We start from the raw sequence: 11,847 nt of genomic DNA on the forward strand, positions 1-11,847 counted from the left end.
TGTCTGTTGCAGGGTGGAGTGCGGGAAGGAAGTAACCTTTTTATCAAATATCTCTGGTGTGAATTTGATACCCAAGATAAGGAATTAACCCAAATATATATGACCATGAGCCATTCATCAATAGAAAAGTGAATCAAAAAATAAGAATGAACAGGTCTCAAAAGATGAATTATAAACTATTAACATTTGACATTGCTCCAAATAAGAAAAAAGCTAATTTAAAATAATTCTAAGGCTTCACCTTACACTTAGAAAATTTGAAAGATGACCAAAAATGGCAATAGTCAATGTTAGAGAGTCTGTGGAGAGAATGTCTTATTAATGTACATTTGGTAGAACTATGAATTAGTCCAGCTGTTCCAGAAAGTAATTTGGAGTTCTGCTAAGAAAATAACTTAACTGTCCATAACTTTTGATCCAGAGATTCCCCCTTCTAACAGCTGGCCTAGGCAGAAAGATTTTCTATATAGCAAAATATTAATTACAACCCTTCATATGCTGAAAACAAAATAAGCATTCATTGATTAGGGAATGACTAAACATATTATGATGTATGAAAGAAACAAGGAATATTAAGAAAACAGAAAAGCATTTATATGAAACTCAATGCTGTGTGAATAATCAGGTTTGGTCCTAGGGAAGAGTTTATACCATAGGCCTCCCTCATTTCAGAGTTGGGGAGAGGGCTAGGACTCTGGGTTTGGAATTACATGGAATATATGTAAATGTATATGTGTGTGTGTGTGTGTTGATATAGTGGCAACTATATATATAACAATATATGAATAATAACATATGTGTGAGTATATATACATATATATACTCACACATATGTTATTATATATATATTATATGTTATTATATATATAGATATATATTCCTGAAAGAATGAGTGGAGGAGGGAGGGATAGATCTGGAAATGAATGTGATACAACAACAACCAAAAGGCACCAATATCTCTTAAAAAGAATATCCAGCAACAAATAGCTTTGACCCCAATACCAGACTTTTTCCCTCTGACTAGACCTGCTGTAGGTGGAGTTAAGTTTAGAAGGCCAGATGTTCTACCTTGGACTCAGTAAATGAATAATCTCTTTAGGTGTAAGACCTGACTTCCAAACCCCTCTCACTGCTTGTGTCCCCCCCTCCCCCTGTGAATTCTTTGCTCTGAGTGACTCACATTAAACTTTGGGTGTGAGGGGAACAGGACCCCTGCAAGGTGAGCTGAAGGCCTATTCATTTGTATGAGTTGATCTAGTAAAGGCAGAGAATGGACAAGATGATCTCTAAGGTAAAGGAGAATACACAGAGTGCTTCTCCCAGATTATCGGGTCTCAAGCACACTGATCGCAAAAGGAGATTGACATCAAAACCCAGAGCGTTTGAGCCAGAGAAGATCAGCGCCGGAAGAAATTACCTGCTCCTAATTTTTCCTTTCACAAACAAGATATTCACTTCTCATTCGGGCGTTAGGCCTTCTTTCATTCACCGGCTCTCCGACTCTCAGGAGTCAATCAGGGCCACACGGCGCCCCTCTCCCACCCCTCTCTCACTCAGCCTCCCCATCTCGGGCGGACCGGAGCAGGAGCCAACGGAATGGACGTGTGTGTTTTATTATAGCTTTGGTCAGACGGGGCGCGGCGGAGCCGGGCCAGGGACTTTGGGTATCGCTGGGGGTTAAGGAATCAGGGGATAAGGAAAGCTGTCCTGGGCAACCCCGACCTCGACCTCCCGAGGGTGGGAGGCAGGAAACGGGAGGAGCCCCTGTTGGAGGAGAGGTTTACCTTCTGATAATTCCTCCTCTCCAGCCTTCCCCCGGGATTGGGAAAATCGGGAGGGGGACGCGGCACTCCGAGACAATATACAGTCGTATTATACATATATACAGTGCTGAAGGGGGAAGGGGAGATCTTTACAACCCCGGGGCCAAAGGGAGCGGTCTGTGAACTGGAGCTACTCCGGGGCTCTGGTCTGTGGCCGCATAGCTGGTGGCCCCTAAGGCTCCAGATGTGAGAGCAGGCTGAGGTTGCCTCCATCCTCCACTCCTCTAGCCCCTCCCTTCCTTTCGGGGTCTAACTGGGGATGTGGGGAAGGAGGCAGGAGGAGACCGGGGACATTCTTCCCTCTTTACTCGCCTGCTTCGGTGTAAGTATAGCTCCGAAAATGCCCCCAGGGCGAGGCTTGGGGAGGAAGGGGTCGGGAAGGGCCGAGGGAGGGAGAGACGCCCTGCCCCCCACCCCGCTCTGTCCCGGCTCAGTCGGAATAGATGATGAAGCCGGAGAAGGTGCTGTATTTGTTACTGTTGCCGCCGTGCGCCTTGCCGCCGTCTAGCTTGATGAAGACCTCGTCCCCAGCATCCAGGTGCAGAATCACGCTGTTGCTGGCATAGTCATAGTTCTGGTCAGCATCCTGGGCGATGGCGCTGGCCCGGACCTGGGTGCCGGGGTGAAGTTCGGGTAGAGAAACCGGGGGAGAGAATCAGGGAGAGGAACAGAAAAGAGAGGAAAGAAAAGGGGCAGAGGAATAGGGAAAGGAGAACAGAGAGGAGAGGGGCAGAGGAATATCGACAGAATACAGAGAGAAGATGGGGGTGTACAGGAGAAAAGAAGGGATAACAGGAAAGGGAGAAAAAAAGGCAAAGGGTGAAGGAATGGAGGACAGGGAGAGGGAAAGGGACAGAAAACGGGGGAGAGAAATTAGGGGAATGAATGTCATAACTCTTGCAGTTAGTGTGGTGTTGAGTTGGGCGGCACCTCTGGAAGACAAAGAGGTAGAGTATCCCCATGGCCCCCTTTTTTCCCTCCTTCAGGGGTCTGATCTCTAATATTTTTTCATTTACTTGACCAAAGGGAAACAAATGGAAGGAAAATAAGGGGATCTCTTCCTTCCTACTCCCCAAAAACCCAAGTCAGGATCTACTCCTTGCTGTACTTTGGATTTAAAATTGAATCTTCCTCTTTGGCTTGCTTGGCAAGGTAGAGGGTAGATAAGAATGGTGCAAAAGAGGAGAGTTGAAGACAGGTTTTTTTTGGGGAGGGCGCTCTGTATTTTTCATAAAACTCTGAACCAAGCCATCTGTAAGACCTCTTTAGCTCTGATATTCTTTATTCTATCTTCAGATCTAACTACTTACAGGGAAGGAGTAGGGAATCAGAACAATTTAAAGTTTTTCTCTTCCTCTCCTGCCACTCCAAACTCCCAAGTGATTAAAAAAGGGGATAGGATGGCATTCTGCTTTTATAGCTAAAAAGCCATCTTTATCCCTTTCCTAATCATCCTCCCCTCCAAAAGTAATAATTTCTTCTACATAAAAGTAATATATGTTTATATATGTGTACATATACATATATATATTACAATCAAACAAGGGCTTTTGCCTACTATCATTGAATCTCACCTCCCCTTCACAATCTACCTGCGAAGTGGTAGAGTATGTTTATTATTCCCATTTTACATATAAGGAAAATGAGGTTCAAAGTTTATGATAATATATCTAAGGTTTGCCTGCTAGTTGGTGGTAAGGACTAGAATCCAGTGCTTCTAATTCCCAGTCCACTGATCTTTCCATTACTATATGTACAAAAGGTAACACTTTTATCAGAGGGAAATGATTCAGAGGAAGAACAGGGATGTCTCTCCCACTTCCATAAGCCAGGGTCTACTCATTGCTACACTTTGGGATTCAGATAGAATCTTTCTCTTTCACTTGTTAGGATAATTTGGGGATGCTGGTTTAAAGCTAACTTAAAAACTATACGGAGACTTTAAGGATGCTTTTTGATGAATGAGGCTGAGGAATTCCTTCCACTTCTTCACTCAAATGGAAGTCCCTGGAAGTTAGGAATAGAATTCAGTTTGTGGACCCCACCTAACCCATAGTCAGGGTTATATGGCCAAGTGATCTCTTTCCTCTAAGATTCTCCAGCTTTGGAGTTGACTCCTTTCTTTCAGGGATAGAAGTGAAGAGACATCAAAAGGAAATGCAGCTCAGTGCAGAGAATGGGCATACAAGTATATTTTTTCCCTCTTTGGGATCAAGAGTCTGTTGGGTCCTTTGTTTTTGAAGGCAACTTAAGGAACTAGAAAGAGTATTAAACTTGGAATCAGCCAACCTGGGTTGGAGTCCCAGCTGTGCTACTCACTAGAAATGTGACTATGAGCAAGTTGTTTCATCTGTAAAATGGGGATAATGCACTGCTTAACCTTCTCAGGTCCAACTGCCTTCAATCTGTAATAAGGTTAAGGTCATCTCCTTTTGATCAGGTCCCTAAAGGGGAAAGTGACATATGGGAAATGGTGTATAAAGGTATTAAACTTAAAACTGAACAAAAACTTATCTGATGCTCTCTGACTCTCACCAGATGAGATGACAAAGGGAAGAGTAACCATTTCCCCACTGTCCATTGTGAAGGGTTGTCCTTACTCTCTTGCCTGACGTGCATTCCCTTTGTTTTGAAGTGAGTTGTAGATGTAGAGGATTCTGCCTATGGCCTTGGTGAAAAATAAGAGCTCTTATTTTACCTTTTTCTAGGACAGTTGGGATCACCCTGAGCCTGAATCCCAGGATCAGGGATCACTTCAATAAGTGTAGAGGGATGAAATAATTTTAGGGCCAACCTCATAGCCACAAGAGAAGCATTTAGTTTACTATTCCTGCCCATTATCCAGGTTTAAGAGTACCTTTAAGGAGCAAAATGAGCCCCTCCTGAATCTGGTTCTTTTCCCTAATTCTCCCCAATCCACTGTTTCTCCAATTTATTCACCTACATAGCCAATTAAGGGGAAGAATATTGCCAGAGAAGTGACTGCCTCCTATGGGCTCAAAGAAATAATACAGGTCAGTGGTGGAGCAGACCTGCATATATTTACATGCCATTCATTTAATGTGCAAATTCGGGTCCCTATTCCTTGATATATTCAAAGTTGTCACTAGAAAAACTTCTGGGTAGGTTCACAATCACTCTCCAGCTGAACCCAGGAAATGATTAGAATAGGAAGGGGAAACTCAGTTTCTCTATTTGGGAAGATGAGTGAGAAAATTTTGGTTTTAGTCACTGACATTTTCAGCTTAGATTTTTGATAAAACAAAGAAATAAGAGTTTTGGAGAGGTTTAATGTTGGGGAAAGGTTTTGAAATGCTGAGCACTCCAGAGAAATAAGCAGATAACTTTTGGTGTTCTCTCCATAATCTTAGTGTCATTTATAATTATGTACTCATTTTGTTATCTCTTGCTAACACATTACTGATATTTATTTTTATTACTCAGATTAATCTGCTCTTAATTCATTATGACAGTGTATTCTTAATAACCAAATCCATTTTAATATTTGCTGAATGAATGATATCATAATCTTGCTTTAGAAATCTCCTGGTGATCTGACAGGCATCTAAAAATATTATGATTATTACTTATTAATTACCATGGTTGCTCTTGAAATTATCTTAATTGTCTAATGAGACATGAAGATCGTGCTGTTCCCATTTCTATTTCACAGGATAGGAAACTGAATTTCAAAAATCAGGAACCCAGATATAGAAAGGAGAAGGGGATTTGGGATTACTGAATGATAAGGAAGATCAGAAAAGGGAACAGAAAAGACCCATTTGCTTGATGTCTGATGTTCAGGCAGAATCTGGATGACTACTTGTTGACAATGATATAGAGAATATGATAAAAACTTGCATTTCCGTAAGACTTTAAAGTTTGCAAAGTTTATATATACTATCATGTGTGAATCTTATTACCCATATTATACATAAAGGAACTGAGGCTCAGTAAGATATAAGTGACTTGCCCAGGATCACAAAGTTATTCATGTTGGGTTTAAATAAGATATAAGTGTATCATGCAGATTTTAACTCATATCTTCCTGACTTCAAGTCTGTACTTCCCCTTCCTGCTTAAGTAGATTGGGTTAATATCCCTGGGACTCAATTTACTTCATCTGTCAAGTGAGAGATTGGGTTAGATTGCCTCTAAGGTCCTGCTATTCTAGGATTCAGATGAAAACTTCATGTTGTGAATTAGGCCTACAAAAGGTGAAATAATGTTACTGGTTCCATAGAAACAATGCTAAAAATGGATAATCATCTAATCATATTTCCTTCAGGAATTTTTTAATGTACTTGTGATTTACTGAAACCTCCGTTGGTCAACAGGCTTTTTTGAGGTTCACGTGCCCTAAACCTAAATAGAGACTTTAAGGAAGCCAGACATTAAATCTCTTAAGTCTCTTGACTCATGAGTGAATACTTTGTTTCCTCATCAAGCAGATCCTACTAAGGGCCTAGAAGTATAAGAGTGGCTTCTCAGGTAGCCTCTCCAAGATCTCTATTCCAATCTTGTGAGTAAGCTAACCTTAGCCTAGGGTAAATGTCAACCGAAATAGAACTGGCCTCTAACCTGTGGGTGGTAAGAGTCCAACCGAACCAGCAAGCTAAAGACAGGAGAATCAGGAATCAAATATAAGTTTAATTCCAAAGTGAGAGGATTTCCTGTTTCTAGTCTGCTTGCTATTTGACAATGTATTCATTTGCTTTGGAGAGATTCTGGGGCTGCCTCCCCTCCAACACTATTCAAATGGACTCTGGGGCCATATCTCTGACATCGTCCACCTCTGGTCACCAGTCATGGCTGAATCCTCCTTTGAGTTTTAGGGGCAAAAACACACACTCCTGAACCCCCTTAGAAGGAAAGAAGCCAGATCTTTTTTATACTGCCTTCCTCTATTAAGCTAACTCTTGCCTCAGTCTCCTCTAAAGACCACAATTTAAAATTCTTTCCTTTTTCTATTAAAAAATGCACACAACCCAACAATATTAGAATCAATATTGCAGATTTTCTGGGCTCAAAGGGACCTTAGAGATCATCTAGTACAGCCCATTCATTATTCAGAAGAGGCCCAGAAATGACAAGTAATCTCCTACCGTCACACAGTAGCAGAATTTGGGCCAGAATCCCCCTTCTTTTAGTAACTGATACTAGTCACAGGTGCCCAATTCCTTTTTATGCTCCACATCTACTAGACCTCCATACCCTTTTATATCTTTAAAGTTCTTCTCTTTAACCCTTATAAATGCCTGGGTAGTCAGTAGAACAAACCTCTATTTTATAACTGCATTGACTAACATATGGCTGGGTCAGAGCCAACAATACACTTCCTCCTTCCCTTTCCTCTTAATCTCCTCCTCTACCATCCCACCATGATCCCTCACCCCTACCCCCTGCACCCAAGAACCTAGTCTGGGGATCTACAATTCCCCAAGTTTAACTCTAATGTCCACTCCTTCCTTTGAGAGAATTCAGGGGCATGGAATAATGGTCAAGGAGATGGAAGAGTTTGAGGGAAATGGAAGCATCCACAAATGGAAAGCAAAAAGTGCAGGATGGACCTCAGAGATATGAGAAGCAGCCAAGAGCAGAAATAAATGAGCATCCAGGAAGACACCCCCAGAAAGGAGAATGACGACTCAGGAGAGACCACCTCCTGGAGAATGAATAGAAGCGCCTTCTCTCAAGCTTTGGGGAAGGGGGGGAGTAGAATTCCTCTTTCCCTATTGGCTCATCTCTAAATCTGCAGTTCCTCCTCAGTTCTTTTTCTTTTCCCCTCTCAGTCCTTGTCCCCTTTCCCTCCTCCTACCTTTGTTCCTTGCCCTGTCTCTTCCTCTTATATCTTCCTATGAGGCTGACCCCAGCCACATCTTAGAGCTGTTCTGGGAGGGGAAGGTGGAGGGGCTGCTGGCTTGGGGCACATCACTTTAGATTTCCTCCCACTCAAACCGGGTTAAAATGAATATGATTAACAGTTACAAAAGAACAGCTTGACTGGGGTGAGAAGTATGTGTCAGGGTTAGTACTAGGCATCTAGGGACTGATGATGTGGCTAAGGTTATAGGAAAGGATTACATGACTAAAAGTGTCTGTGCCTCGAAATGGTGGGACTATCTCCTCCCCCACTGCCTGCTTCCCTGAGTCATTCACTGGTCCTGAACCATCCCCATATGCCATCTCAAAGAGTAGGGCCCTGATTTACCAGGCTCTGCCCGCACCATGCCCCTTGCTTGGAAGTAAGGCTATTTTCCTGTTTAGTGATGGAAGTAAGCTGTCATTATTTCTCCATAAGTGATATTAGTGTATTTTTAGCATTAGACACTTCCCCTTGGGCACCCAATGATGGGGCAGGACTGAGGAGGGTGGGTATCTCATTTGTCTTGAAAAGACAAGGGCTCACAGCCAAAGCCCACCCCTGAAAGGTTCTGGATTCAAACTTTCTTTGGGAAAAAGAAGAAATTCAGATCTCAGCATTCAAAGGTGACATTGCTGAATCTTTTATTGGTGATTAATAAGCAGAATTGTATTCTAATCAAGGTCAACCACTTACAGGGGCGTAGGGTAGAGCCTAACTTGCCCAATTTAGCAATTGAAGGCATAGATGAAAGAAGGGTGAGAAAAGATGAGACAGGGACACAAACACACCACTATGACTTTTTCCTGATTTCCACCCCCCTCCACCTTTAACTTATGAGCCTCAGTTGAGGCAGGCACAGTCTGAGAAGATAAGGACTATTAGAGAGAAAAGAATAAACTGAAACTAAGGTCCCAATGTGTTCCTTTCCCACCCTGCACAATTAGTTGCTTGAGAGCCCTTTCCTCCTGCCCACACTATCTGAGGCTCAGTGGACTGCCATAAGAGACATTTCAGCCCAGACTGGGTCAAAGGAATGATTGTGGAATGGGTTCGGGAGCTGGAACAGGACACGGTATGACATTAGAATTTTGGAGTTTCAGATCTTCCTCTTTCCCTTCTCCCCCAAGGTGAAGAAGGCAGCCACAGCAACTCCTTGCATTTCCAAGCTCGATTCCAGATTTATGGGCTCCTGGGGATTGGAAGTAGGCGGGGAAAAGGGGAAAGATTCTCCTGGGCAGAATATTTGGATGCCACCCTCCCCCCTCCAAGCAAATAAGGAGGAGAGAGGAACTGCAGCAGAACTCAGACACCCGCAAACCCTGTCTCTGGAAGGGAAACTTTTCCCATAGGGATTACACTGCTAGGTCCCGAGGGATGGAGACAGGGCTGGGTGCTGATTTACCCAGTATCTTCCTTCTGAAAGAAGGTCAGCTAGAAAGCTCCCAAGAGCTGTTGGAACCTGGAGGGTGGGTTTCCAGATCTAATGACCTGTGTGCCCTGGCTATCCTAAGTCGCTTTGGTCCTAGTATCAGCTTCACTTATTTTAATTGTCCCCTCCCATCTCGAAGCTCACTGTACCTCCTCTTTCCTGCCTCCTAGTCCTCCCGTCTCTGGCCCCGCCTATCTCCAATTTCCCCCCCCTCCCCAAAAGAGGATCCCATCTCTAGGCGGTTTTTCCCTTGGGCCCTCCCCACTCACTCTCAGTGCCCACCTGTCTGTCGTTCCCCTCCTCGGATATTAGGACTTACACCTAGAAAGGAAATTAGAGATCATCTACGCCAATCTACTCATTAAACAGAGGGAGAAACTGAGGTCCTGAGAAGGGAACTGACTTACGCAAGGTCACAGAAGCAAAAGAGGATTAAAATCCTGTTTCTTACTTTCTACACAGCGCGCACCACAGAGCCCGAACTCTATTGCCAGTCACTTTCCCACCCCATTCCCTGATACCCACCTAGCTCAGTGACCCTGTGCTAAAGTTTCTCCGTTCTTACGACCCTGCCCTTCTCCCCGCTCCAGCCCAGTCCCAGCCTCTCCTGGTCCCCACCTGCCCGTTCTTGCAGAGATCTGCCCACATGCTGGTGCCATCCCCTCCTCGCATCAGGACGTGGTAGGTGAAGAAATAGGTGCCAGGGATGTTGCACGTGAACTTGCCGCTGGCTGCGTCGTAGTTGTTCCCTAGATTGGTGACCACGTCGTCGAATTTGAGGATCTCGTAGCCCTCGTGGGGATTCTTCAGGCCCGCGTAGAAGGCCACCCGGGGCACCGTGGTATAGGTGGCAGTGCTGATAGCACCGTTGCCTCCAGGGCCCGGGAGCCCAGGGGGACCTGGCTTTCCGGGCTCACCCTTGTCCCCAGGCGGGCCCACGGGACCCGGAGGGCCAGGATCTCCTGGGGGTCCTGGGGGTCCAGGCTTCCCGGCTCTGCCAGGCTTTCCCTGGGGTCCCTGCACCAGGGTGGAGGGCGGGGGTGCACCACTCTGCTCGCTCAGGGGTTCACCGTCGGGGCGGGCGGCAGTGGTGGAGCCTGGGGCTCGAGCCGGGTAGGGGTCGCACACCATTCGGCAGGTGCCCAGCATCTCATAGTGGCCGTCGGGGCCGCCAGAGCTGACGAGCACGGGGATCAGCACAACCAGGACCAGCAGCATCACCACTCCCACTGCGGCCGCCAGCAGCGTCTTCCTCCCGGCGCGGAGCCTAGCAAGCGCCGGGCCGCCCGGTCGCGCCGTCGGGGCAATGGTGCCAACGGGGCGGGGGGGCACCGGTGGGGCGCCCGTGTTCAGGGGCGGTCCTGTGGAGCTCCGGGCATGGGGCCGGGCGGAGCGCACGGCGCTGCCTGGCCCTTCTCCCTCCTCCCACTCTGTCTCCCTCCCGCGGCGCGGCCCGGACTGAGCAGCGCCGCCGCTCGCTCTCCGCCTCCGATTTCCTACAGCTGCCTCGGCCACCGCCCCCTCGGCCGGGCCCCGCCCCCTCGGCCGCTCCCCCGGCCGCTCCCCCGGACTCTGCAGGCGGGAGGAGAGGCAGAGTACCGGGCGGGGCTGAGGTTCAATTGGGCTGCGGGAGGCTGGGACCCGCCTCCCGAGAGGGGGAACGGGTTGGGGCTGAGGAGGAGGGGGTGCTAAGAGGCGAGGAAAGAAACCAACAGACATTAAAAAAAGAGAGAGAGAAAGGGATAAATCGAGTCTAAAAAGGGGGGTTGGGGAAAAGGCTAGACAGACATTCCCAGAAGGAAAGAAGGAGAAAGAATAAAGTGACCAAGGGAAGGAAAACAATAACGACTCAGAAATAGTGGAGATAATGAAACAAAACAGGATTGAGACTAACAAAGTGTATCTCTTGAAGAGGGAAAGAAGTGGGGAGGGGAGAGAGAAAGAGGGGGAGAGACAGAGACAGGCAGAGACAGAGACAGAGAGAGCTCAAAGAGAGACAACGACAAAGTGAGAATTGAAGTGGACAAAGAGAGTGATGAGTGCAAGGAGATAGTCGTGATGGTGATATCAATCCGCTTCCATTTGTGCCGAGCTTTGGAGGTTCTCAAAGGACTTTCGCTTCTTGTGTTTGAGAAAGGAAAGGACAGGAGGATAGGCAGAGGAAGGATAATGAGACAAGCGGGGGGAAAAGGAAAGGCAGAGAACAGGAAGGACAGAGAAGAGAGAGTAGAGAAAGGGGAGAGGGATGAAGCGAGGATGGGTTAAGTCCGACTAGCAGGGGCCACAGCCCGGGGCTCTCGCAGTGCGGAAACGAGATGGGATTACTTAGATGTAATCGGCTGTGAAAACCAACGTTTCATCAATAATGCCTTGACTGATCAGCGCCTAGTCGAAAGCTTTGATTCCAGCCTGAGTGCTTCTGGAAGAACCCGGGTTGCTCAAGAAGAGGCCTCCTGATCCCGAGTTGACAGTGAGGCTGCTGACACATCTGCCACTGGGGCACTCGCCCTCTGGAGACATAGAGGCATTTCCCATCACCTTCAGTTCGCCAGCACCTTCTTTCCATACTTGGCTCCCAGCACCCTTCCTCTTTGTTTCCCTCAGAGGCGCCCCCCTCCATCTCCATCCCCTGATTTACAATCAATGTAGATATGCCCCCCTCCCCAGAATCGACCTATTTGATCTTTTCCCCCAACTGTCTGAATAACAATTAAAAAAAAAAAAACTTC

General features: G+C 46.3%; 1 protein-coding gene across 1 annotated transcript; it reads right to left on the minus strand.

Annotated features, from left to right (window-relative positions):
- Positions 1–1,594: 1,594 nt before the first annotated feature.
- On the minus strand, positions 1,595–10,590 carry C1QL1 (complement C1q like 1). The gene is made up of 2 exons (XM_051992344.1): positions 9,737–10,590; positions 1,595–2,433 (listed from the first exon to the last, which is right to left on the minus strand). Exons 1-2 carry the CDS (start codon positions 10,334–10,336, stop codon positions 2,254–2,256), a joined length of 780 nt encoding a protein of 259 aa, XP_051848304.1. The 5' UTR covers positions 10,337–10,590; the 3' UTR covers positions 1,595–2,253.
- Between the last annotated feature and the right edge of the window lie 1,257 nt (positions 10,591–11,847).

The sequence above is a fragment of the Antechinus flavipes genome, chromosome 4 (genome assembly GCF_016432865.1).
Source record: "Antechinus flavipes isolate AdamAnt ecotype Samford, QLD, Australia chromosome 4, AdamAnt_v2, whole genome shotgun sequence".
NCBI lineage: Eukaryota > Metazoa > Chordata > Mammalia > Dasyuromorphia > Dasyuridae > Antechinus > Antechinus flavipes.

What these genes read in the sequence shown, in the direction of transcription:
- C1QL1 (XM_051992344.1), bottom strand. Translation starts at nt 10,336, where the DNA reads ATGCTGCTGGTCCTGGTTGTGCTGATCCCCGTGCTCGTCAGCTCTGGC. An exon ending in ATCTCTGCAAGAACGGGCAG is followed by an intron (nt 2,434 to 9,736) that starts GTGGGGACCAGG and finishes CCCGGCACCCAG; the next exon opens with GTCCGGGCCAGCGCCATCGC.